The sequence below is a fragment of the Petromyzon marinus genome, chromosome 12, assembly GCF_048934315.1.
Source record: "Petromyzon marinus isolate PM22_M1 ecotype Great Lakes invasive population chromosome 12, UKy_Petmar_22M1.pri1.0, whole genome shotgun sequence".
In the NCBI taxonomy this organism is placed as follows: Eukaryota; Metazoa; Chordata; class Hyperoartia; order Petromyzontiformes; family Petromyzontidae; genus Petromyzon; species Petromyzon marinus.
In genome coordinates, this window is record NC_133678.1 from 10,434,355 (window position 1) to 10,461,481 (window position 27,127).

General features: G+C 39.3%; 1 protein-coding gene across 3 annotated transcripts in view; it reads right to left on the reverse strand.

The window, feature by feature from the left end:
- Positions 1–27,127, reverse strand: part of LOC116941580 (CUB and sushi domain-containing protein 3-like) — a 442,102-nt gene that overhangs the window by 395,699 nt on the left and 19,276 nt on the right. For all 3 annotated transcript variants that reach the window (XM_032952771.2, XM_032952770.2, XM_032952772.2), the window contains exon 2: positions 16,042–16,261. In XM_032952771.2, coding sequence (XP_032808662.2) covers positions 16,042–16,261 — 220 coding nt within the window. The remainder of the gene's footprint in view (positions 1–16,041; positions 16,262–27,127) is intronic.

Below are 27,127 nucleotides of genomic sequence, written 5' to 3' on the forward strand. Positions count from 1 at the left end.
TTAAATATTTATCTTCCTAGATTATTGTGTATGCTGTAGAGTATAAAACACACCAACAGAATAGAAAATGTTATAACACTGAAATGTATGATTTATGGTCAGTTAATTACAGGAGCTATGCATTAGTTTCTGTATGGTGTTCAGAGATATATACAACATTAACAGTGAGACTTAATCTACAAACACATTCACGGCATATAAATTTCCAGCTGAAGGCAAGGATTAAGAGTAAGATCTTCACAAGCATGAATAAATAATTAATTACCTGCCTGAAGATGGTTTAAAATGTGTTATTGTGAGGGCATACGTTTAAATATTTGAAGATAAAGGTGCAGCCCTACATTTGCCTGTTGGAGAGGCCTCTACTACACGGATCTCTAGGGTGTTCCTCTTGTGGGCATTTGGCCTACTCTTTCACATTGGACCAGTAGCTCGAATACTGACAACCGCACGCAAACGGCCAATCAACTAACTGGTGTACTCATGTCTACTGCTGGACGAGCGTTAGCAGCTGCACCAGGAGATCGAATAGCGACCACTGCATGAATCTATCCATACTCTATTACAAATTGCATAATGATTTGTCGACTGCTTATGCATATACATGTGAGTTATGCAATAAATGTGAATGTTGCGTGTATATATTTGCAGTTTACATGCATACACGTGTAAACAAACAGTAATTGAAGGATTAACAAAGCATTTTGAAGTTGTTTGGAATATATATCCAACAATAAGCTATGATATAACATGGGTGATTACATTAAAAAGCATATTCAGAAGTGCATGCATGCATGCCAAAAAGTAATGACAGATGTGGGAACATAGAGGCAAAAACGTGTGCATTTCTCAGTATGCGCTGTCCAATTGCATTACTTGAATTAAACATGAGGAATATAGCAATTAAAACGTGATCTTCTGGTTCAAATAAACACGTTGCACAAAAAAGCACAATATTCCACGAAACGCTGTTAGCACTTACACCGATGAATCTAACTAAAAGTGTTATTTGTATTTAAAAAAAACAAATACTTGAATTTCGCATATAGATCTGCTCCTGATTTGTACGTTAGAGCAATAACGTATCGCACTGTGCAACTGTCACTTGTGTGATCCAGGACAGCCTTGTCTTATTTGGGTCTTACCTGGTAAGATAAAGTTCTTCAACAATCTGCTTGGAATCAAGCAAAAATATATAGATTTACAAAGAATGAACTCAGGTCTGGTACCGCAAAGAGGTTGACACAAAAACAGATGCAATCACGTGGAAGATTAAAGAAAGGAAGGCCCAGGGGCAATGGGAAGACACAGTAGACATAGACCCTGCATAATTATAAACTAAACGATAAACCTATAGAAGGGAAACAATAAAATAATAAAAATATAAAACAATAAAATTCTCACGACGTTTCGACTGCAACACAAGCAATCACCATCAGGTGTGAAAACCACAGCAAGAAAATGTATTATTTTATTGTTTCCCTTCTACGTGACTTTGCCGAAAGAACCAAAAATATGAATCCCTGCAGTCACGAAAGCTTTAAATCAAAATTTAAACGATAAACAGTTTTTATTTTAGCAGGTAAGGCCCACTGAGCTATATAGCTCTTTTCAGAAGCAACCTGGCCACAAATGATAGCGCCAACCAAGTACTGTAGCTTATAACGTTGAAGTGTATTGCAGTCAAAACTCTAAACTGATGTTTCTAAATCCACGCGACGACGGGAAGAACATGCCAACTCCAAATATACAGTCGTCATGGTCGGGATCGAACCCACGAGCTCCTGTACCCCAGGCGAGGTATTTAACATCTCTCCACCATTGCAATCGAACAATTGCAACGGCAGAGAAGATCGTGTAAACATCGGAAGAGGTGGAGGGAAATGCATAACAACGCATAATAAAACGTGAATAGAAACTTGCTAAATGTGGCAGATGACCTAGCAAGTACAATGTGCTTTTATTGCACTTCGTTCCAACTGCTGTTTTGTTTACTGTGAGTACGGTATCTAGAGTATATATTAACAAGATCTGGTGGGCAATCAAACCGTTCCACTCGCAAATTACATTTTGTGGTTTATCTTTTTCTGTGCGCATGCCACCCCCACAACCCCTTTCCCACTTTAGCCTTCTGCAGTGACGTGTACTGAATTGCCGCATGTAGAAACCATGGATTGCAAGTAATATTACAAATGTGAGCTTTAGCATTGCATTTTGGAATGTTTACAAGTACATTAGCGCGCGTGGTGGTGGTGGTGGTGGAGAGTAATTTGGTGTTCTCAACTTCTCCCTCCTCCACGACCTTCAGCATCCTGCTCCGAGCAGCATCGTATGCTCCGAAATGTTCCTTCACCGCCCGCAAGGATTTACCGTGGCTCTCATCCAGCAGCGGTTTGAAGAAGAAAAAAAAACGCGCTGCGGCATGCGCGAAATGTGATCTGGCTCCCCGTTAATGTGCATCAACTACCAACTATCTCCCATTACCGTCATGACCTCATCCTCCTCGTCGAGCTCTTGGAACAGAAATGCACTTGCCTCCTTCCTCCCTCGGCGTCCCATCAATCTACACACAGTGGGTGGCCACTACTTGCAAGACTGGCTGCTCCTGCATTACAACACAGCCATCTCGTGCGCGTCTGTGTCTCTGACTCCCCCCATATTGGGGGGGGGAAATACCGACTCATTGCAAATTCCTCATTATACAGCATACCTCATTTCATCGATTTTACCAATCAGGTGTATGTATACGCGTACCTTTGCAGTGCTGGCATACGCAATGTTACATCGTATAACCTAAAAAAAAATCTAATAATGTAAATGTACTGAAATTTATGCTATCTGCGATGTCAATTTTTTGTTAGTTCATCATCACCCATGGTCCATCCACTGATGGATGAAGAACTACCGAATCCGCTGCCTTCTATCACAATCCTGCATACCCTTCAATGTCCCTGGTGGACAAACTCTTGGATGCATTCCATGACTTGGCGACCACTCCGTCATTATTCTTGACCATCGGCCACCATTCCTTCGAGTGACATTTTCATACCACAGCCGACTTGGTTTACTTTGAATCAGAAGCTTTATTTATCCTGGGGAAATCCGATGAGCTATGACGCTCTCTTTCACATATGTCCAGTAATAGGTAATGTCTATAAGCTACAGTTAGATTAGTTGCGTCAATGTGACCACCGTGCATGAAAGAGTTGCTCTAGTGCAGACAACAACTTTGTTGTACTGTTCCATCGTCGAAGGTCTTCGCTGCTCAACTTATGCCCAAACGGGGGAGCGTGGCGAAAGTAAGGTCAAATAATCAGCACACATGGGATGGAGAGGCCCTCATCCAGCAGCTGATTGACATCAGGGCTGTACAAGTACACCGGGTGGCATACTTAAGATATCATTTGTCTCACGTTCCTATCACCTTGATGAACTGCCTGACATTTCTCTCAATTAGAAAATGTGCAATGTTGCGGTGGAGTGCATGCGGTGGTTTAATAAAGCTTTTCATTGAGAGGGAGAGCAGCACTACTGACAATTGCCGTGGCACAAGGTCACAATTAAGCCCCTACATGAGTGGTGACTGTCAATACTTATGCATATGCTTTGCCTGCACTTAACATATGATTTAATTTCACGCATTGGTAATTTATATTAACGGCGCATCTGTGGTGCTACCGGGAAATCACTCCTCTGACCTTAATCTTGTGCTTATTGGAGCTTCCCCAAAAAAAGTTATAAGGTTTTTTTTTCTTTTCAGTTTTGTTTATTTATATTCTTGGATATTTGCACATTTTGACTTTTTGTTCAATTCGTATAATCACTACTCCACACAAACAGTATACGATATTAGGTTTTAGAATGTCCAAGGTTAGCGTGTTTTTTTATTTATTATTGAAGCCTCGGGCTGTCCTTAATACAGAGGAGATAACTGTTTAGAATATAATAGTGGAATACTATTTACATTCCTTGTGTGACCTTCAGGAACTTGCCCTAATTAATGTTCTTGATCTGATGGCACAGTGAGTGAACACAATTGTATGCTTTAATAGTTCTTCATCCGGGAACCAGGAGGTAGCAATGTAGAAAAGTGTTTATGGGACTGTTTCGTGTAAATCTTATTTGCGTCCACAATGATCCAAGTGTAATGGGTTCAAGCTTGGGAATTACCATCCACCTGGGGCATATCCAAGGATGATTAATAAGTTTCTACACGTTGGAACAGATCTATGTTTTGGCCTATGGTGGAGATTAAGAGGAAGTCTGGCTGAATTGATTTCACCTGGATGTATTAGATGCCTCTAAGTGGATTACGCTTTATGTGTGTAGCCCAGAAATAAGAAATTATTCAGCAATGACGCCTCATATGAATACTTTCTATAATGAACCGTTTTACCTTTTGACACAATTTGAATACATTGTCTGGGCAATGCCAAATGGCAAGTGATGTTTGTTATCAAAACAATTGTGGCAAATTCAACCCTAGTCAAACGCACATTAAAGTATTTTAAATATAATCTTTACATTTTTGGTAGACCCTACTGGTCGTCATTTGTTTCTAAATAACTCTACTTATGATGCACTTTTAACGTGGCAACAGATTCTTCTTAAATCCCTCACTTGGTTAAAAGGAGACATCTGAACCATATATTAATAAATTATACCATGTAATTACTCTCAGACAAAGCCTTTCACACTGAAATAGCGTCAATATTTTTTTTTGAGGCCACCATTAAGTGAACAAGGGAGTCTGATCAGTAGCCACATGGATGGGTCACTGGTCCTTCATGACACTTTAACGATGCGTGCACATCAGTGAGCCCATGTAAATAATGTCAGTCATTCATGACGGCACCGCGTTTTTCACATCGAAGCCAATCATTCAGTGCGAGGTCATTGGGGACTTTGGACGGCTTTCCCACAATGCTTTGTGCTGCCCATCTCCATGGTGATACACGGGGAGGTGCAAGCCAGCCCGAGGTTCTTAGGATTCACAGAAAGTAGCTGAGGCTAAATGTGCCAAATTCAGCCAAGTGAATTAGAGAAAAGGAACACACAACAACAACAACAAAAATCGTAAGCCATTCACGCATACAGTATCGGTTCAACGGAGTTGCTGCTAACAGTGCACTTGTTTTCCCTTTGCAACATTCATGCAAGCTCGGTCGTTTGGATATGGATGCAATGCAACAGTCTCACCTTGAGAAATGCTGATTGGGCGCGATAAACATTAAACTTTTCACCTAATTTCTTGTTGCAATGTTTTCGTTTTCAGATGACGGGGTTTTAACCGACATGTTTAATCAAACCCCAAATGTAAACCAAAAATGTTGACCAAATTTGTGACTCCCTCTATCAGGTATGTGTTTTAAGGAATGCATAATTTTTTTTTATCCTAAATACTAGATGCTATTTTGCCAAACGGCATTAACCAAACACTTAATATCTCCTGTATAGAGTCCGTTAATAGAATCATACGGGACCCTACGGTCCAATTAGTGCTTTGCTGGATTAGATCTATTCCATATTGACCATAGCTTCAAATGCGAAACACTTTTACCCCAACATCAGTTAAGACAGGGCTTTAACTACACAGACAGCACTCTGATGAATGCATCTTGCATGGTAAGTTGATTTCTACATTAGTTTGTTTCTGGTGGGAGCAGAAGCACAATGCGTTGTGCACTACATTATGAAAATGTGTAACCTGGGTTTGATTCCTGGTCACAGCTATCATTAGTGGTAAGTGATATGTGCACAGGTTCTGACAACCTCATTCATCTTACTGCGTGGAGCAGCATGATGAAGTTTGGTGAAATAACTAAGATTAATGATTCTACATGTGCAGGCCTTCATCCAGCAGTGGATTGACAAAGCGCTGTACATTCTTCTTGTTCATACCAATATAGAGCAAAATATTTTCTGTATTGTAACATACCTTTAGGACTCTATTTGTGTAGAATTCAGTTTTTAATTCAGTTTTCCCGGAATCAATTTAATTTAATCAATGAGCAACACAATGTTACAAATAATATTTCTCCAATGTACCTCTATCAAATATATCCAGTTAAGTCAATGTAATGACTGATGGTTTCTATATAATTCATAACAAACCTATTGGTCACAGCTGACAACCTCTCTAGGAAACCAAGGCTTACTTATTGAACCACTCTCTACACTTTTTTTATTTAGCTTTACAGTTGTTCAATGCATTTCACTCTATCATTATATATTCCTGAACTTCCTTGCATAATTGATTGTAATATCTGTGCTAATTTTGCAATTTTAGTTCCCTTTCATAGACTGGCACTTTCCATCAGAATGGTTAATTTCCATCCCTGACTCTGGACTACCAATGGAAATGAGCACCACAACTCAATGATCACATGAGCAGGGGGAATTTCTTTGCCTATTTAAAATAGAAATGTTTTGGACACTTGTTGTACACAATTACAAGAAAAAATCATCATAAATAATTGCAGGTCATCTAAAAATGCTGCACACAATTAAAATGGATTATAGTACTCCCCAGATAATATGAAATATGATTATAAACAGATTGATTATTGCAGCTATTCACAGTTATATTTCGATGAAAACCATTCCTTTTAAATTTCCCTGGCTAAATTTACCCTGCCAACTGCTGAGCATTACTTGATTTTAAGCATCCTGCGGGGTTCGTGTTAATAAGATTAAAATGTTGAGTTATGGCGTTGACAGGTTTATGCAGCATTGGACTACCCACTGGCACAAAATCTGGAAGTCTTAGCTCCAGCTCTCAAATTCCCATTAAGTGGACTTTAAAACTAACCGTAACTGTTGCGCTGTTTAAATAGTACTTGAGTTTTCATATTAAATATGTAGGGGCTGGGTTTTTTGTTATTTTTTTTTACGGTAATTTTATTTATTGAAGTTTATTTTTCTCATTCACTAAAAAATAACATTGATTGACAGATCACTGATAGTGTGAGAATTGGAGCATAATAGCTCAGCAGCAAATCTTTCCAAATGTTTGCCGCAGCGATGAAGAGATATTTCTAGATAAGCTGCATTGTAAAAGTGACATATCTGCTAAATTTTTCAGTACCAAAAAAACGTAGAATGCACCATACTTTCAATATTCTTTAAGGAAATGTATATTTTTCCAACACACCTCGATGTGCAGGAAATGTACAGAGATCCTAAATGGTATTTGAAAATAATGTTTTTCTTGTTAATGTTCCAAACAACACTTCCACGAGACACTGGCGAACAATATCTAAACTTCTGCCCCATCATGTCATTTTACACCGCTAAAGTCACACATAAGCCATTGATTTGAAGATTATTCTCATTAATATCCAGCAACCTTTTTGACGTCCATCTATTTAAACATTTACGGTGTTGTTTTACAATATTATTTATTATATAGGGGAAGCTGCTGTGGTGTTACGGTTAGCACACTGGGCTTACAATCCAGGGGTCACAGGTTTGATTCCATCTTCTGGCGCGGAAGTTGAAACAATGGGCACATTCTCAAATCATACTGCTGTCCACCTCGCAGTATAAATGGGTGCACCACAATGTTGGACGATTGGCAGACCATGTGTGGTTGGGCAAAGGGTGACTATGCGCCACGGTGTCAAGATGTTAAGTACCTTCGCCTGGTTTACAGGAGGTTTTGTGTTCGATCCCAACCCTGACGCCTGTCTATTTGGAGTTTGCATGTTCTCCCCGTGGTCACGTGGATTTTTTTCTGTGTCCTCCGGTTTTTCCCCTCGGCATTTAGAAACATGCGTTTCGAGCATTTGGCTGCGATACATTTCCATGTGATTAGCCACTTTGTTGCTCTATTATTTTTCGCCAGGGTGCTTCTGAAAAAAATAGAGCTATATAGCTCAAAAGGGCCTTACCTGGTCAAATAAAAAAAATTGTTTAGTTTCTAACAAGTCGAGTCAGAGTGAAAGGTCAAATACCTGCGGAGTTTGCTCCAGCAAGGGGCCTTCCATCTGCAGTAGTATGAGGAAGCAATTCCAGGGCCACACCTTTACCTTTAGTTAATATAGAGAACATACTAAATGTATGCAACTAAAGTAAAATATAATGCAAGACTTTATACTCTTTGGTTCTGTCGGTAAAGTCACGTAGGTAGAAAAAATGACATTATTTTTTCACGTGACTTTACCGAAAGAACCAAAGAGTATGGATTCCTCCAGTCACGAAAGCTTCACATCAATGCTATACTTTGTTTCTTTTTGTAAGTACTTGACTGAAATAACAAAAAAGCAGAACCAATCAGTACAATTCTAGGTGTTAAATAATCATTTTAAAAGCCAATGAAACACAACATCAAGATAACCTTAGAGCCGTTGTACTGGATCTTAAATCCTAACGCTGGAAAATTGTGCCGCTGCTGTTTACGTGTAATTTGCATTAAGAAGCACTTAGACATCCATCAATGTCTGGCTCGTGGTCAAGCTGGCTTAATGAAGCTATTGGTTCTTTTAATGTTATAAAAAGACTACGGCAAGGACGTGCTCACTTAGCTTTACAAATGGTGCACTCCAAAGTCTGTGCAACATTCATAAAACTACCAAAATAATGGGAGCAAGAAAAACGTGCAACTAAATAATGAACTTATGATATATCACATGTGGTAGTCGGTAGACAAAATTATATATGGTTTAAACATGAATATATATTCTGAGTTGTGTATATTTAATTTAATTTATACGATCTATGTGCAATATACACACTTGCACGTGCATCTATGCAAATACACAATGGTAGACATTTCACAAGTGAAATGAATATTTTTGATTGCCAATGTCAATGTTTGCTAGCCATGAGCATGCTTCATGAGAGAGTTTATGTAGTTTTGCTATTGCTCCTACATTGAAGGAGCGCAGACGACTGTGGTTCACTATATGGCTTAGCAATCATTGGAAGGATTTGATAAACCATTTCGGGTCTTAATTGATTGTTCACGCTTATGGTGGCTTTCAGACCACATCCATTATTTTCGTCTCCCCCCTCCTCTTTTCCGAACATAGATGGACTCGTTCATCTGAATAACTGCCAAATCGCTCTCCGTGGTGCTAACGTAAAAAAATAACCGCCACTTTTTTCAAATTTTCTTGCTGTGCTTTTCACACCTGATGATGATTGCTTGTGTTGCAGTCGAAACGTCGTGAGAATTTTATTGTTTTATATTTTTATAATTTTATTGTTTCCCTTCTACATGACTTTACCGAAAGAACCAAGAATATATATGGTTTGGGTTGTAATTTCACACTCACTCTGTGGCTTATTTTTATTTTTCTACTCATGAAGGAGATTTGCATTGTGGTCTGTCAATGTTTTGATGCAGTGTCTTCGAGGAATGCCAAAGCCAGGAGGTGCGATTTTTTGGTCCAAAATTGGGTATCTATTCTGGCATCCACGACGTACCACTCTCTTTGCCAACATTCTTCCACATGGACTTAAAGCTTTCGTAACTGCAGGAATTCATATTCTTTGGGTCTTTCGGTAAAGTCACGTAGAACATTTTTTTTATACAAAAAAACTACGACGTTTCGATCGCAACACAAGCAATCGTCATCATAGTTTTTTTGCAAATTTGTTTTTGTTCTACGTGACTTTAGCCAAAGACCCAAAGAATATTCTTCCACATTTTGACAAGATTCTAGGATGGTGACATCATTAATCCAGAAGGGGGATTGGGATCTGAGTCAGCAGCATCGTACATTGTTGAGGTCTCGGTTGATTGGAAGGTGGTTGTCGTTGGCAAGATAACGTGCAAAACTCCTTCCTAGTTTGCATGCATATGTGGATATTCAGCGGCAGACTGTTCACCAGAACACGGAGCCAGGGTATTTGTGTCAGTTTCAGTGGTCTGGTTATGATGCGCATTCCGGTGCTTGACTGTGCATATATCAGTGTTTGCGTACGAGCTCCCGGACCAGTGGGCGGGAGTTCGCAGCACATCCGCTGAGGCACCCCGGTTTGTTTGCGCATGTTTCTTTTGCTGGGCGATTCTTGATTTGGTCTTTTCACAGAACTGTTTTATGTGGGGCTTGAAGGTCAGACTTCTGTCCATGATAACCCCTAGATTGGAGTGGGTTCATAGTGCACTGGGCTATCACAGGACACATCAAGGGTGTCATCTGCTGCATGATAGTTCAAGTGGAAAGTGCTTTTGCTGGTTTTGGAAGGATTTGGTTGGAGCCTCCAGTGACAGAAATATGCCACGAATACAGTTTGTTCAGCTGTTATTCTAATGGCAATGTCCACAAGGTTTGTGCCCCGTGTAGCAAGGACTATGTCATCTGCATAAATGAATGTGCGAGATGATGTACATGGCAGGTCACTTATATACGTGTTAAATAGCGACGGTGTGCATACCAAGCATTGAGGGAGGCCATTGTTCATACTGTTTATCAGCGAGGTGAACCCTGAAAGTATGTTTGCTGAACATTACATTAATTCGGTGTCCAGTGCATGCTTTAGTATGAAACATTAAAGTATTCAATCCCAAACATGATCATCCTTAAATGTAAGCATGCAATGAAAAGTAGCACAATTACAGAATTGCATGTAACAATCATGAATTCATGTCCTTTTTTTCCCTGCAGCAAAATGTGCTTCAACTGTTAATTAATAAACAATTCTGGTAATGTCACAGCATCTGCATGTGCATACATGTTCACTGGTGCAGAATAACCGTGACATTTAGGATGCCACCTCAGAGGTGCATGCTGAACAATGGACCAGGGTTGTATCGTTCACAATTTTGGGACCATTTTATTATCTGTTCTCCCACATCATCTTGAAATCATCATGGTTTGTTTTGTAACTTGAATGTAATGTTTGGTGATTCAACATGCAAAGTGAAATCTACAAACATTAGTCCCCTTCTTAACACTGGGTCTAAAAAATAATAAGACAGCAGACCCATATACAGCCACTGCAAAGTAATAGCCTGGTAATTGAGATACGTTTTTGGTAACAACACAATGGAAATTATTATACATTGTAAAAATCAACCCAATGTCATAAAAAAACACGAATTATCACAGTGGGTAGACAATTAATGCGGTATACGATTTCAAGTAGTTTTAAAATGACCACATCATGCTGAATGTGTGGTCTCTCATTGATTTATGGACAAATTTAAACACTTGACAATGTAAGCAGGAAGGCCAGAATCCTTGAACTGTTCGTAGCAAATACAAGTATGCATTATATTGTCTGTGCATTCACACTTTGGCAACGGAAATTATGTTTTGTAATCAATGTTTGCTCGTAGGTGTTCAATTTAAAATAAAATGAAACGTCACTCAAACACCCGCATCATTGTAACCACCAAAAGGTCCTGCCCTTTACTGATGCAACAGCATTACGGGGTTATGTGTGTTCAGTTGCTGGATGTGAATTAACACACTGCCCTGCGGTTTATATAAAGTAGGCTTCTTTGGTTCTTTCGGTAAAGTCACGTAGAATGAGAATAAAATAATAAATTGATAAAATAAAATAACACAATAATATTCTCACGACGTTTCGGCCACAACACAAGCGGCCTTCATCAGGTGAAGGGACAAGACTGTCTGGTGACTTTACCGAAAGAACCAAAGAAGATTAATCATTGCAGTCACGAAAGCTTTAAATCGAAATATAAAGTAGGCTGTATATAAATATATAAAGTAGCCTGTCTATGTTTCTTTTTACCACCTGTGCGTGCGCGCACCCTATTTAGACCCTTGCCTCAACCTTTTACAAACTTTGTGCTGATCAAGGTGACAGGTGAAGAGCATAACCACCATTCTGAGCCATCAATAGTAATGCCAATGGCAGGCTTTAAAATTCACATGAGAACATACTGATGGATTTGTACTGCATGACTTATTTTGAAGCATATATGCTGCGTGCTTCAAGAACTCTTGTGTTCTTTTCTTATCAGCTGGTGATCTTCACGATGCACATTCATCCGTGTAATTTTCTTTCGAGCCAAGGATGCTGAATCAAACATTAAGGCAGCGGCAGTTTGAGACCACTCTTCATGGTAGAAGTTTGCGGTAGTGGCAAAGTTACGAGTTTTCAGAAAGCCAAGGAACAAGTGACATCAAAACCTAGTTATCCTCTTCAATCTGAGCTGTCCCTTTTGGTCGATTGCCAGAGATGACATGTGTTTGGTTAAAACAAGTGATAAGGTTGCAAGAGAAAATGGATCTTTCAGATTCACAACTGCCCATTCGAACAAAAAAAAATCCATGCCACGCAAAATTACAGAAAAAGTCAATCGTATCTGTATCTGATTTATAATTGTGTTTAAATGTCACTTATGATAATGTATTTTCTTATGCATACTTTAAATATTTAACACACCTACATTGATAGATAACACAATTTAATTAATGTACGATGCTCTTTAAGAATAATTGTTTATAATTTACATTCTCATGATAATATATATTAAGTAATTTAATTGCATAGTTTCATGCATATCTATCTTTACATATTAATGCAAAGGCCAAAAAGATTTGTTTAATGTATCATGAACATCTTTATTGCTGAATTATGTTATAGCGATGGCTTTTCATAAAATAAGTACAATAGTGATCAGTATTATTTCATTTATGCCGACATTTCATGAAATACACGTGAATCTTAAAACACAAAAATTGTACTGGTATGCTATAACCAAAGAAAACCCTGCATGACATTTTTTAAGAACGTACTGTCTGTGGTGCAATGTCAGTCGTCTTGTGAGCAATGTATTATCAACTGCTGAATCCCAGCAACATGAGCATCCAAATTGACCACCAGTTAATTATGCGAGTGAATGCATTACTTTGTTCCTGGCAGGATATACAAAAAAAATGTCAACGCTGTCACTGAAATCTCTGGAGACACCGAATCTCTGCTCAAGTTTTATACAAAGGGCTTGTGCAACCCACATCAGCGCAAACTATCTACGTTGTATAACTGACAGTTGGGAATATTTAAGAGACACTCTGTACCCAACATATTTTGTGTCATAGATGACCTCATTGACTGATTTATACCTGAACTGTAAATGGGCACATTTGCCAGGGACATTAGTGTATCATTGCTAAGTGGTATAAAATTACATAATGCCATTTATTACACTGAGGGTGACCGAAACCTCATGTAGTTTGAAAGGAAAGTGATGTCTTCACATTGACGAAAGGGTGCCATAACTGAAAGCGAAGTGGTAAAAAATGTTTTTTTCATATTTTTGCCCCACAAATATGTTGGAGGAAAGAATTTGTCTTCTGTTCTCAATTATATTTATACGTCTTGTAGGCAATGTAAAACAACTATCAACGAACGTGTGGAAAGGGACAACTATATTTCAGACACCTTTAAATACATTAAATATTTATACAAGGGCCATATAGGCCCTTTGAAATAGTAAAAGAGAATGCTGTAGCTGTTAATAATTTACAGCTGATGCAGACTTGCTGGTAGGTCCATGTTGACCTCTGCGAGTATTTTAAATATAATTACAAGTGATACAATTAGTGATGGTGGACAAAATGCATTATTATCAGTTACGAAATTGCCTGTGTGGGTGTTACTTATTTATGCAACTCATTTAAATATAGATGTCTGTATGCTTATGCACGTATATTATTTTAAAATAAATAATTTCATAGCACTAACTTGTGATGAACAAATAGATAAATGAAAGCTCAAATCAATCGCATCGTCATCATTTACCATAGCCTGACCAAAAGTAGCATCTGTTCCCAATCAAATACGATTACATTTGTTGCGTGGCCTAAACAAAAAGGCTTGAATACCGAAGTTGGTGTTTTTAGGTACCGAACCATGCCCGATATGATTGTGGGTTCATGCCCCCAAGACAGTCTGGTTAAAAATGTATAATTTTCTCAGGAATTACCTGACTTTAATGCACAGCAAGCTTGGCGGCATCTGTCAGTGATGATTGCACGAAAAATGCACCCGTCACAAAAATGTGTGCTGGTATTTGATCTTGTTTTTGTTATCTCTGAAAGTACACCCAAGGGTGTAATAAAAAAGAACACTGAGTTTTTCTTGCGAGATTCTGTGATGTCTCCATGATGTTTACTTGACTTACAGTAAGGGAAAAAAGTATTTGATCCCCTGCTGATTTTGTACGTTTGCCCACTGACAAAGAAATGATCAGTCTATAATTTTAATGGTAGGTTTATTTGAACAGTGAGAGACAGAATGACAACAACAAAATCCAGAAAAACGCATGTCAAAATGTTATAAATTGATTTGCATTTTAATGAGGGAAATAAGTATTTGACCCCCTCTCAATCAAAAAGATTTCCGGCTCCCAGGTGTCTTTTATACAGGTAACGAGCTGACATTAGGAGCACACTCTTAAAGGGAGCCAGAAATCTTTCTGATTGAGAGGGGGTCAAATACTTATTTCCCTCATTAAAATGCAAATCAATTTATAACATTTTTGACATGCGTTTTTCTGGATTTTGTTGTTGTTATTCTGTCTCTCACTGTTCAAATAAACCTACCATTAAAATTATAGACTGATCATTTCTTTGTCAGTGGGCAAACGTACAAAGCCAGCAGGGGATCAAATACTTTTTTCCCTCACTGTATACGTTGTCTGTGGCGAGTGGCTGAGGTTTAGTGCTAAGTCTCTCCACTTGTGCTTTAAGTACAATACATCGTAATTGTGAAAGAACCATAATATGGTATAGTATAATCTGCCTTAAATAAGAATACGTGGGTCGAGTGGTATTACGTATACATTGTATTAGGCCATTGTACAGGTGATACAGGTTTATTTTCCTGTTGATAGTGATCATGGTGACACTGAAAGTGGTGGGAGCATACACATCCTTCAGCTAAATTGTTTTCCCCTTTCTTCTTTCCCGTAAATTAACCAAACACTCAGCGCACGCGGACTATGTTAGAAGAAAATGTGGACTCTCATGTTACCAATGTGTCAGTTTTTAAATTTTCCATTTTCATAATAATAATAATGTTTAATAACATCTGTTTCGCCATTTAGACGGAGGCAGCACGGAGCAGAACGTCTTCGGAAATCATCGTGTTCTTGAAAGCACACTGTCATTAGTCATCACAGATTGTTCGCTGTTCCATTAGACTCATATTAAAAGTGCCTGCTATCTCCACAACTCCTGTTTCCCTCGCTTGGGTATCAAAAAAAAATCCATTGTTTGGGAGAATGCCAATTGCATATATTTCCATACCTTAGACTCATTCCATACAATATAGTTAACTAAAAATGCACTCACCAATGGATGAGTATCCAGTGCAGTCCGAAGTATTCATTGATTATTATTTTAACCAAACGTTCCTCAGACATCATCAAAATTTACCCTTAATTTTTTTTAAATAATTTAGCTTTTATTGTAACTTTTCACCATGACAATAAAAATGCTGCAGTTGTTTTATATTTAATTCCACTAGAAATCATCATTAGACTTTACAGCCATTTGGGACTCCACTGCTGGATGAAGACCTACACATGCCATGTCAGTCGTGGAGATGTTTTACCATATTTCACCACGCCAGTCAGTGTCAGTAGGTGAAGGGAGCACCCATAAGTGGTTCACATATCACTCATAGTGCAGTCTTCTAATCACTGTGCCACCCCGTGATTGTAAATTAAAAAATCTTTTTCCAGAATCGAATTGGCCGTAGATATTTTGTCGATGGCAGATTGATCATGGTTGATGATGAAGTGGTGATAATTTAATCAATTGTGTTAATGTATCATTGTAATTCTGGATGCGTGCACGCTTTACTTATGATAACGTGAAGCAAATTCAACAAGACCACGATACAATTCTTTTTTTTTTTCAATTTTAATTGTTACATATGTTACATACGCTACGGCATTGTTGTGTCTAACAACACCGTTTTCGGAACACTTCATTGAGTCCATGATTTTAGTCATTCAGCTTTATTCACCACAATTATTTTGTGCCTCTCTCCATCAATACGTCAATGCTTTTCCATCATTTCCACGACGTCAAGGTTGGTCATCATGTTCCTTACCTCAGCATCAAGCTGTCTGCATTTGGCTCTCCATCGTAAACAAATAAGAAGTCAAACTCCTCCTCCAAGGCAAACGAGACGAACGTTAACTGGATCCGGTTTTCCTCCTGGCCCAGTATCTTCCAGCTGCAGTTCGCTTTATTTGGATAGCCCTGAGGAAATCCAGGGCTTTCAATAATTCCACTTAATTCCTGCAGAACTCCACCGCAGCTCTCCTGGCCTGTAACACATTGTACATTTATGACACAACTACATTGCAATTTATCGAGCTGCATCTTTGTTGAAAACACCTTTTTTCATAGTAAAGGTTACTTTTGGGTGAGATCGTGTAAATACAAATGTGTCGTAAACCCACCATCACCGGACCCAGACAATTAGTAAAGTGTGTCACGTGAACAAAACGTACCAATCAGCTATTACTTCAGCACATTGGTGTGATGGAGAGTAAACCCACAACATTTACACTTGAGTATGACGTTTCGCTCAAAATTACAACCAGATTCATCAGGCAATTTGCCAGAATTGTGAAGAAGTCTTCCTGCTTCCGGTCTTAAATAGAGCGAAATGACATCATCACGGTGAACCTATTTTTTTGGGGGGAGGGGGTGTTTGAAAGTTGTGATTGTAAGATTATATATAAAACTCGTAATGCATTCCTCACGAGAAAAAATATATCAAAGCCGCCGCAGTTCACCACTGACATTAAATATATTCTGTCAGCTCTAACTTTGGGGAAAAAGATAGAGGGTCTAATAATAGTAATAAATATGAGGGCAAGGATTTGGCAGAATACAACGGGTCATTGGCTCATGCAGCAAAAAAAAAACTATGTATGAGGTTCCATGAAATTGTATTAGGACTATGCAAAGTCTGAATCACTCAGCCCAGCTGTTCCTTCATCTCTCCGAATTGGTTGGCCAGTGATGGCAGGGAGGATGCCATGATACACTCACTCATCTTACACTGACTCACTCACACATCATACAATACACTGACTCACTCACACATCATACACTGACTCACTCATCATACGCTGACTCACTCACACATCATACACTCACACAACCACTGACCCATTCACTCATCATACAATGATTCACTCATCATACACTCACTCATTATACGCTGACTCACTCACACATCATACACTCATACTACCACTGAGTCACACATCATACACTGACTCACTTATCATACGCTGACTCACACATCATACACTCACTACCATTGACTCACTCACACATCATACACGGGGAGTGTCATGCTGACAGATATGGCTGCAAGTGTGTTCGTACATGTTATGTATATCGTTTATTGTTAAATTTGAATCAAAGTTCCTATGATTACTGTTGCTACATTGCATTTTATAGCTTTATTTTGGTGATTTCTAGAACATATGGTTAAGCCATGTTTCTTGCGGAAGTGCGGAGTTGACCTGATAACTTGAATCGAAATTGTCTTATGGTTATTCTTGGTTCTTTCGGTAAAGTCACGTAGAAGGGAAACAATAAAATAATTAAAATATAAAACAATAAAATTCTACGTGACTTTACCGAAAGAACCAAGAATATGAATCCCTGCATTCACGAAAGCTTTAAATCAAAATTTATCATGGTTGTTATTGTTTGTCTTGCATCACACTGGAATTTTTGCACACAGCGTTGTAATACGGTGGGTTTTTTTCTGGAAGATTTGATGGTTTATCCAGGATGTTTCTGTTGCACGTCGTCGCTTTAAGATGCTCTCTGTTCAGATTTTGTTTGTTGCGGTTGCACCCAACTCAACAGCTGCATGGCTCACAGGGCTATAATAAATGAAACTTGAAACTCCCTGTCCATCCATATCTGAAGAATGCATTGTCAATCATGTATATTCTGGCAGGCGTGGGTCAAATCAATTAACCCTGACTGTCAAATAAGGTTAAGAGTCCTGTATCTAATGTAAACTCCTAAAATATCCCAGTGACATTCTACAAGTGCACATTCAACTTTGCCATGCAACGATATTAAATGTGTTCTGATATCGACAGGTAAAATGTGAAAAGCATAATATCATAGAGGTCATTGCTTCATAAATTATCTGTATATGTACAGTATCTATACCTGAGAAACCTTCATTACGTAATTTTGTGTCGGGAAAAAGGTGTATTCATTAGGTGCAAAGGTATTTTAGCAATAGCCTCAAATATCAACATGCTGCTCTTCATACTTTGTATCTTTAATAACTGATCACATGCCCAAAAGCCCAAAATGCCAAGGAGCCAGAAAAAACACCGCAATGTGAAAGGTAAAATATATATTTAATTTCTCGTCAAAAATATGGCACAATTGTTTTTAAAAGGCCGTCTACCGAAAATGTTATAACTGTCAAGAGAAGCTTACGCCATTAAATTATGTAAAAATATGAATGCATAATATTGGTAAACATGAATGTCTTAAAACAGCTTTGAGGCAGAGAGGAAATATTATCAGGAGAACCTTTATAAAGCAGTCAGCCATGAAGCCCAATTGTTATTACAACTGTATTTCTCCCACACTCTTTAATGGGGCAAAGAAAGACTTCCAGTATACCTTTGTTGATGTTAATAGGCCAAACAAAGATTAACTCTCCCAAACCTGTGTCGCTTCTCAAGAGTTGTTGCAGCACTTAGTCATTTATTTTAGTTATAAAGTGTTCTAATAATTGTGTTTGATTGGTTAACACTATCAGACAAAAAATACTCGAAGACTTGAATCGTGCACTAATGGCTGCCAATGCTACTACAAGCACAGTTTTGCCAAAGTGTGTGCACAGTTCTAACAACACATAGGTAAAACGTAAAGGTTCAGCGTTGACACTTCTTGCCAATGCCACTGCTGACGGATGGGACTCCACTCGGGGGAATTCTAGAGAACTCTACCAGAGGCTATTTAGGCCTACTCTCCCACACTGGGCAAACATAGTTCTAAGAGGATTTATACTGGTTAGTCAGTTTAACACGTTGGCTTTCGCGACCAATATCATCCATAAGAACATAAGATGAATATTAAATTCTCCCAAATGCAAATGTCAGCAGTAGCAGAGCATGCATGCCAACAAGGACACTCAATTGAAAGAAATCAAAATAACTTTAACCATTCGGATAGCTACCGTCTTAGTGCTGCGTGGAAGCGAATCATCAAATAATACATTATTAAAATGCATGCCTACAAACTGCAGCGTACTTCAATAGGGATTACCGTTGGTAGGGCTATTTTAATAAACATAATAGACAGGAAGGACAAGTTCAAAGGGCTCGCATAATGCACATGCATAATGTACGTTGCCTCAGTAATCCCCCCCCCCCCCAACATTGTGCAAGAGCGCAGAAGGATGGTCACCACATCTACGCCTCTATATAAGGAACGAAACAGGAAGACTTCTCCACAAATCTGGCTGTCGCCTGATGAAGCTAGTTGTAATTACTGGCGAAACGTCGTACTCAGATTGTAAATGTTGTCGCTTGGCTCGCCAACACACCGGTGTGCTGTACTAGTGACGAATTGGCCACGTTCTGTTTACGTGATAACCCTTACCAGTTGGCAGTGTCGGGTAGTGGCGGGTTATAACGACACATTTATATATTTAAGCGATCTAACCCAAAAACCTCTATTATGGAGGATTAATAATACTGGGTGGGGGAATTTATTAAATTTGCCCAACGTGTGCTTCTGCGGCCATCAGGAATAGTTCTTCCATCCGATATTAGGAAGCCACTGAGCTATGCACTTTTAAATCTAGATGCAAACGAATTTCTTTAGAACTGCTTTTTGCGTGTAGTTTGTTGTCCATCCCACACCTATATACGGTGCGAAATAAGTTAAACAAAACTACATACAATTGTTAAAACTGCTGTGACGGGAGATCGAATCGAACAAGTGACCTCTAGATGTCAAGTCCATTGTGCTAATAACCATTACACCACGGCAGCCTCCCACGATTGAATAATGGCATTCACATGAGAAATTGAGCACACCTAAGACAAGACTGATTGCAGGCATTACTTTCTCTATTGCCATGTGCACGTAATGCTTTAAATGTATGCTTTCAGTGTATTTTGTAATATATTGTTTGAATTATTTTGCAAAAATTGCATTTTGTATGTCGAGTACTGTGACGTTCACACTTGCGTGGCCACTTCACACCATTTACAGCACATTAGCAGTTAAATGTGTCACTTGAAGGGACCATTATACTTGTGTTACAGCCTTTAAAATGGTTGTACTTCACCCACCATCGTCTCAAACATTTGCATGCCAAGGGCATCGCAGTTCTCCCTGAAACACCAGTGTTACGCTGGCTCATCATACCAATGAGTAGGCGGCGTTGAACTATGGCGGAGGGTGGGAAGGGGCACAGCATAAGAGGCGTGAACCGTGTATGATGAAGCGTGCATGCGTACCGTACACGCTGTCCAGAACCGTATTTGATGTGCGCTGTTTAAGTCTCAAGGGAGAAGCACCACGCTATTGAATTGTGGTCATTTCACTGTGAATCCAGCTCAAGTTTCATAGTTTCATAGTTTCATTTATTTGGTATGGCCCTGTGAGCCATTCGGCTCTTGAATCGGGTGCAACCGCAACAAACAAAACAACTAAAACATGAACAAGAAAACATCTTAAAGTGACTTTGTGCATTTGCAAACAGAAAATCCAAGAAAAAAAACATCAAAATATTCCTGAAATAGCCAACAAAGCACTTTCGTGAAAACCTTCAACAACAACAACAAGAGATCCCTTTTTTTTTTAGTGACAACAAATAAAGGTAATTGTTTGCTCAGGCTCGCCACGAGAGGGAGCTCTAGACACCCCCTTTAAAGGGTATGTGGCCGACGCTTCCACACTGGTCAGATATCTTGAACGATGAGGGAGCACTCAATTTACCCTGCCGCATGCGGTCGACGAACGCTGGCCCCAGTCATTTATACTGCGGAGTGGACAGAGGTTGGTGGAGTGGGGCTGTTTAAGGAAATGTCCCCGTTGTTTAAAACTACCGTGCACTAATGGCTGACAGATGTCAATCCTATTTACTGAATTTTTTTTTTTTTAATAGCATTGACGTGGGGTGATTTTTTCTTTAGATATAGACATTTGTCCAGGTTCATGATTGTGGAAACATATACATGTATACCTTTGTGCCTGGGTTTGTGTGTATGCTTGCCAATTTCCCCAGCAGTGTATATACACTGTTCGATTCCCACTTACGGCCAACAAAGTGATGATTGTCCGAATCGGTCCTGGACCTTCCCTAGCCTCAGCTGAGTACCGAGTGTGATGTGTAAAAGCCCCGTGTCCCGTTCTGGCCTTCATTGTGGCTTGCTAACAGCACTTGCCCCAGCAGTCTGTTCAGACTATATGGGGGGTCTTTTTGCTATCATCCGAACAATTTTGGCTCAATTCTCCGCCAATGACAACATTCGTGGCAAGAATCATCTTAAACATATCTTGAGCCTGCCCGAGATCACTTCAGTGTTTCAAGCCTAAATGAGAAACCATTGTTTTCTTCGTGTTTGTGTGCGTAAGCCATATGGGATATTGCTCTTGATAGGGGTATTAAGAGCACACATCTCATTTGCATGCAAACAAATATTACTTTTAAAAAATCCTCCCTAAAACACGATTTTCTTTTCCCCGATCGACTGACTCAATTTAGCTAGATTTAATTCTAATCCTGTCACCCAGCATATTGGCAGTGCTGCGTTTTTTCTGCTTATCACTTGAAAGTGTGCCCATTTTCCGCCTTTTGTTTTAGTCCAATTAGAATGCCAAGCAGACCCAGTGTTATCAAATTGTCTTCTGTCTCCAAGGCAAAGGTGTTTTTTGTTTGTTTGTTATTCAATTGCTATTTTATCTTTATTCTTTCTAAAGCAGTGTTTATTCTTTCATATGGCAAGGTGAAATTTGCAACAATATACGTGTATACTATTGTATAAGACAAAGATCCCCCGTATAGCCTGTAAAAGACTCTTGGGGCAGGTGCTGTTAGCGAGCACCTATGAAGGCCGACACAGCACACAAGGATGGCCAGCACTGCGCCCGGCCGCGTTTTGCCCAGTGGCGATGTTTACACACCGCACCATGTACTCATTTGAGGCTGAGTCGACCTTAGGGGAGGCCCAGGACCGGTTCAGATATTCGTCACCGGTATTGGCCATGAGCGGGAATCGAACCCGGGTCGCCAGGGTCCTAGCGCAGCATGCTAACCGCTACACCACCACTCCCCTTATACTATTAAATACACACAAATAATGCACAGTCAGACAAGACAACGAATGTCGTCAACCGGCTATTGGACATTGGCCTGTCGTACATTCGGCATGAACAGTAATGCTACTTCACGCAGTTGATAATGACTATGTAGCACGTGACCCCTGCAGAAGTACTTACGCAAAGGTTCAGGAACCAAGGTATTTCAACGCAAAGAAGGTTACAAGTCTACGCTAGCCCACAGCATGCAGGTGGTACTGAGTGTTTATGTAGTGCTGCAAAGAGTTGTTTTGGGATGTGCAATGAGTGGAAGATCACATGTCTGGGAAGCGTCCCTTGCTATGGCACTTTACAATGTGTTACAGATAGCTGTGATACGTTGCCTTGAGGTTCGGTTGGCAAGAGAGGAAGTCACGTGGGATCGAATTGTAACCCCTGAGAGGGGATGGGGTAGTCAGGCAGAAGGTGATGTCTAAGGCTGCTCAGAACACAGATTGCAGTTGGGAAGCGTGAAAATAAACAAACAAAATGTGTGTCTATATAGAGACAATGCACTGTTATAATAGCTGTTTATAATGGCATCCAATAAAAGCCCATCAGTCTCATTGGCATGCCATTGCAGTGCAAAGAATATTGCTGACCAGTCAGAGCATGCAAACAATATGCTTCGAGAATTCCCCGGTGCTTTAGATTGTGCATGGGTGAGCAGTAATCAAGACTTTTTATCTGCCATGCAGCCTCGCAGTAATTGAGTTCCCATGCCACCTATTAGCACGTCACAGACTCAGGGCCACACACTTTGAATAAAAGGGCCAGTCTGTGACACCTTCAATTACAGTATTATTAAAAGTTCCAGAATAAAAAAAAGCATTCATAAGGAACCACAATAAAGAGGAAATGTGTTCCCCCCCCCACCTCTTCTTCTTGTTCACAGCGTGTGTTCCCTCTATTCTCTCTATGTAAATGTTTGGCGTTTACCAGGAAAGCATACGTTACATTTCAATTCTTAATGCTAAGTTGACCATTTTTTTAAGGGAAAGTTTGTTATGCCTAAGGAGACATCAGTAGCAACCTAAATGGATTCAGAAAGCCCGATTCACATGATGCTTCTTTGTGCTGTCGAACTAACTAAATTTCCTTGGCTTTAGTCACATCTGGCACGTACATTTGCATACATCAGTCTAAATCAGTTAATGCCTTCAATCCCAGCGTTAGTGCTGTGTGATGCTAATGCGCACTTGCTGTTGCGTGGATGCACGGTAATGAATGCTCCTTCCCAACACTGCAGGCAGGCAGAATTCACCCCGTCTGTATTTTTTGTTATTTAAGTCACAGAACTAGCTGCCGCGTATATATTGGACCCACTACTTGAGAGTTCTATTTACGTGTGATTGTGACATTTCGAATGGTTGAACGTCAGCACTTCAATCTACTTTGGCACGAGCATGCCAACGTGGCTTTATTGTTTTCAACCTTTGCAGCCCAAAGAAAGCATTGTTCTTCTCGGTGAGCAAGTAATGGAAAAGTTTTCTGACATGTGACTGAGCTACCTGCACGGTTTAGCTGTGTCCTACACTTTTGCTCTCAGTGTTTGTCATTACTCTTCCCCACGTGATTTTTCTCTTCAAAATGTAGTTTACTACGGAGTTATTTATGTTTATGGAGTTTCTTATATTATGTAGTACCACCAGTAGGTGTACTGTATTTGTAGGGTGGTTTGGTTCGTGCTGAAGAGGATACTATAATCAGAGGTCCTCAGGAAAGTGTGTGTGTGCCAGTTATTATTTATCACAGCTCTACATCTAAAAATATCTATCTATGCGTGAGATTCAAATTCATATTATTCACTCTAAGCATTTTATTCTGATAGATTCTGTGGAATAGTAAATTGGATCCATTTTGTTCATAATAAAACTTGAGACATGATCCAGGCCATGTGATGATCTATATGAAATACAAATGTAAAACCCCTGCAGCACACACCTGTATAATCAACCATCTCTTACAAGAGAAATTTATTTCTCAAGTTAATACAATGGGGTTTTAGTCACGTATGCCCTATGGCAGTTACAACAAAGCCATCATTAACATGAAAAACATAACGGCATTCATCAGATGGCTACGTACGTGTAATGATATGGCTGAAGCACCCATGAGTGAGACAATGCAACTTTGGAAATGAATATGAAGGGGGACTGAAATGCAGTGGTTTACTGATGCTCGTGCACAGACACGCTTATAGATATATTGCACATATAATGGTCTTGTCTGAAGCTAAAGCAGAACACATTTTTGAGAGCAGGGGCACGGAATTTCTGCGTTTACAGTGACGCACCTACAGAAAACTGCAAACGGAATTGTTTATCGCGTTAGGGATGAGGACTACAAAAATATGAAAAAGTCACGAGCCAATTCAAACCGTTATTTAGTTTACTCAGAAAATTCTGACCAACATTTTTTTTTACAAAATGACTTGCTGTAATAATAATAATAATACGTGAGTGAAATTGCACACGTATAAATAAATGAAAATGTTTTGGTTCCCCAGATGTCTTCGCAAACACTGATGCAACACTTCATTAAAAATAATGAGCAAGCATAATTCACTGGCCAACAACAACGGTATGAGAACTCATCTCATATATAGCATCTCTACCAAATATGCAGTTATTACATGAAAACAGGAGCACAATCGTCATTAGCGAATAATCAATAATAACGGTAATCTTCTTTGGTTCTTTCGGTAAAGTCACGTAGAATGATAATAAAATAATAAATTGATAAAATTAAATAACACAATTATTATTTTTTTATTTTATTATCATTCTACGTGACTTTACCGAAAGAACCAAAGAAGATGAATCATTGCAGTCACGAAAGCTTTAAATCGAAAAATAACGGTAATATTGGTATGCATACGTTGAGCTGGCTGTTGCATAGCAGCGCATGTAAATCTGCACACATATTTAGTGATGTAGTTGGAATGTGTTTTTTTGTGTGATTGATACAAGATGAGCACGTTAAATATTGGACATTATTCATAGCAATATTAGATGCTTTCCTCAAAAAGAATTTAACAAAAATCAAGGCGTGAACTTACGTGGAGAAAATTATTAATTTGCTGTTGACAATCCTCGCGACAACCAATGGAAATGAAATACCGAAATTGATTTAAAAACTTAATACATAAGGCTGCGAAGTTGTGTTAAAGGTAAATATGGCCAGGCCACTTATGAAAAAGTAAGGTAATAGCTCAGTGGGATTTACCTGGGAAGGTAAAACATGTTGTTGTATTTGTATAAATGTTTAAGTGATTTGCTTACCTTTCCTATACGGTGTATGCCTGTCGTGTTTTGTATTGTTTGTTGTAATGTTCTGGCCTGCACCTAAAGGATATCTGTAAAAAAAGAGCTTTATAGCTCATCGGATTCCTCCAGTATAAATACATATTCTAAAAAATTAGTTAAACAAAAGTCAAACACAATAATATTACCTCACAATTAAGGGTGTATTTTGGAGGGACACAACTGAAGCCGTATACCGAGGGCAGTTCTTGAAAGTAGGCTGTGGTTAAAATGATAAATACACCAATGTAGGAATGCCCCTTAGAAAACTGAGCTTAATACTGTGATACAAAAAAATCACACCGAATAAGGCTTAGAACCAGCGTGCTGCATATTACCAGCTATGATGGATGTATCAGAACAGACATTGGCAAATACAAGGGAAATACTGTACAAGCTGAAAAGTACACAAAAACGCACAGAGAGATCAATATCGGGCATTACATGTGAGAGACAGAAAGATGAACCACAGATAAGGGGAACAAAGGCAAATCAGAGATATCTTAACAGCTGTTAGGAAGACAGGACACGCTGCTCGGAGTGTTGAAGGTCAATGGACAAGAATGGTAACGGAGTGGCAGTCAGTGCAAGGAGGACTGATGAGAAGACATCCACCATGGAGATGGAGTGATACGTTCATAGGCTGTGGAGCTAGATGGGTTGTGACATCACTTGAACATGGGAAGTGTTGATGAAAGCCTTCATCCAACAGTAGAGAGAACACGGCCATCGATGATGACGATGATGATACTTGGGGTAGGGCAAAATGGTGGCTATCGCTAAAATCAGCAGTGAGTGACATCTCTGGTATCTTAACCGGTTTCGGGCACTCCCTTCACCAACTTCAATTGACGATCTTGATTTGAAGCTTTCGTGACTGCAGGAATCCATACCCTTTGGTTATTTCGGTAAAGTCACGTAGTAGGTATAAAATAAATCACGACGTTTCGATCGCAACACAAGCGGTTGTCCTCAGGCGGAAAAAAATATAATCCAAACGTGGAACTGCTGAACCAGCGAGAAAGCCGTTACAACAAGAGGTTATACTGCACGTGTGGCGATGGGCAAGCAAGCGGGGTCTGAGCTGGAAAGGACTAGTATGGTGAAGTGTAGCCAAAACAAACCCGATCACCAACAATGAATGGTGTCGTCTTCATACATGCATGTACGTACGTTGAACTTCTTTCGCACCGTACTTAGCCCACCATGCTGGAAATGGCATTACAATTATTAATGCATAAATTTGCTGTGCTCATTATGTGATGTGTTAGAGGTGGAGTTTTATTACAAGTACGAATGATTCATACCATTGCTTGAGGAAAAAAAAACGCCTAATACTGACTGCACTGTTATAAACTATTTAAGAAGGCTCAGTACGTTGCTTGATTTCAAATTAGTTTCCAGCACCAGTGAGTGTGTGTGTGATATAGCTACATGAAAGTCAACATTTTTAAAATAATAAGGCGCTAATCATGAGCAGCCATGTCGTGTCTTTTTATTTTATTCGAACCCTGGCAT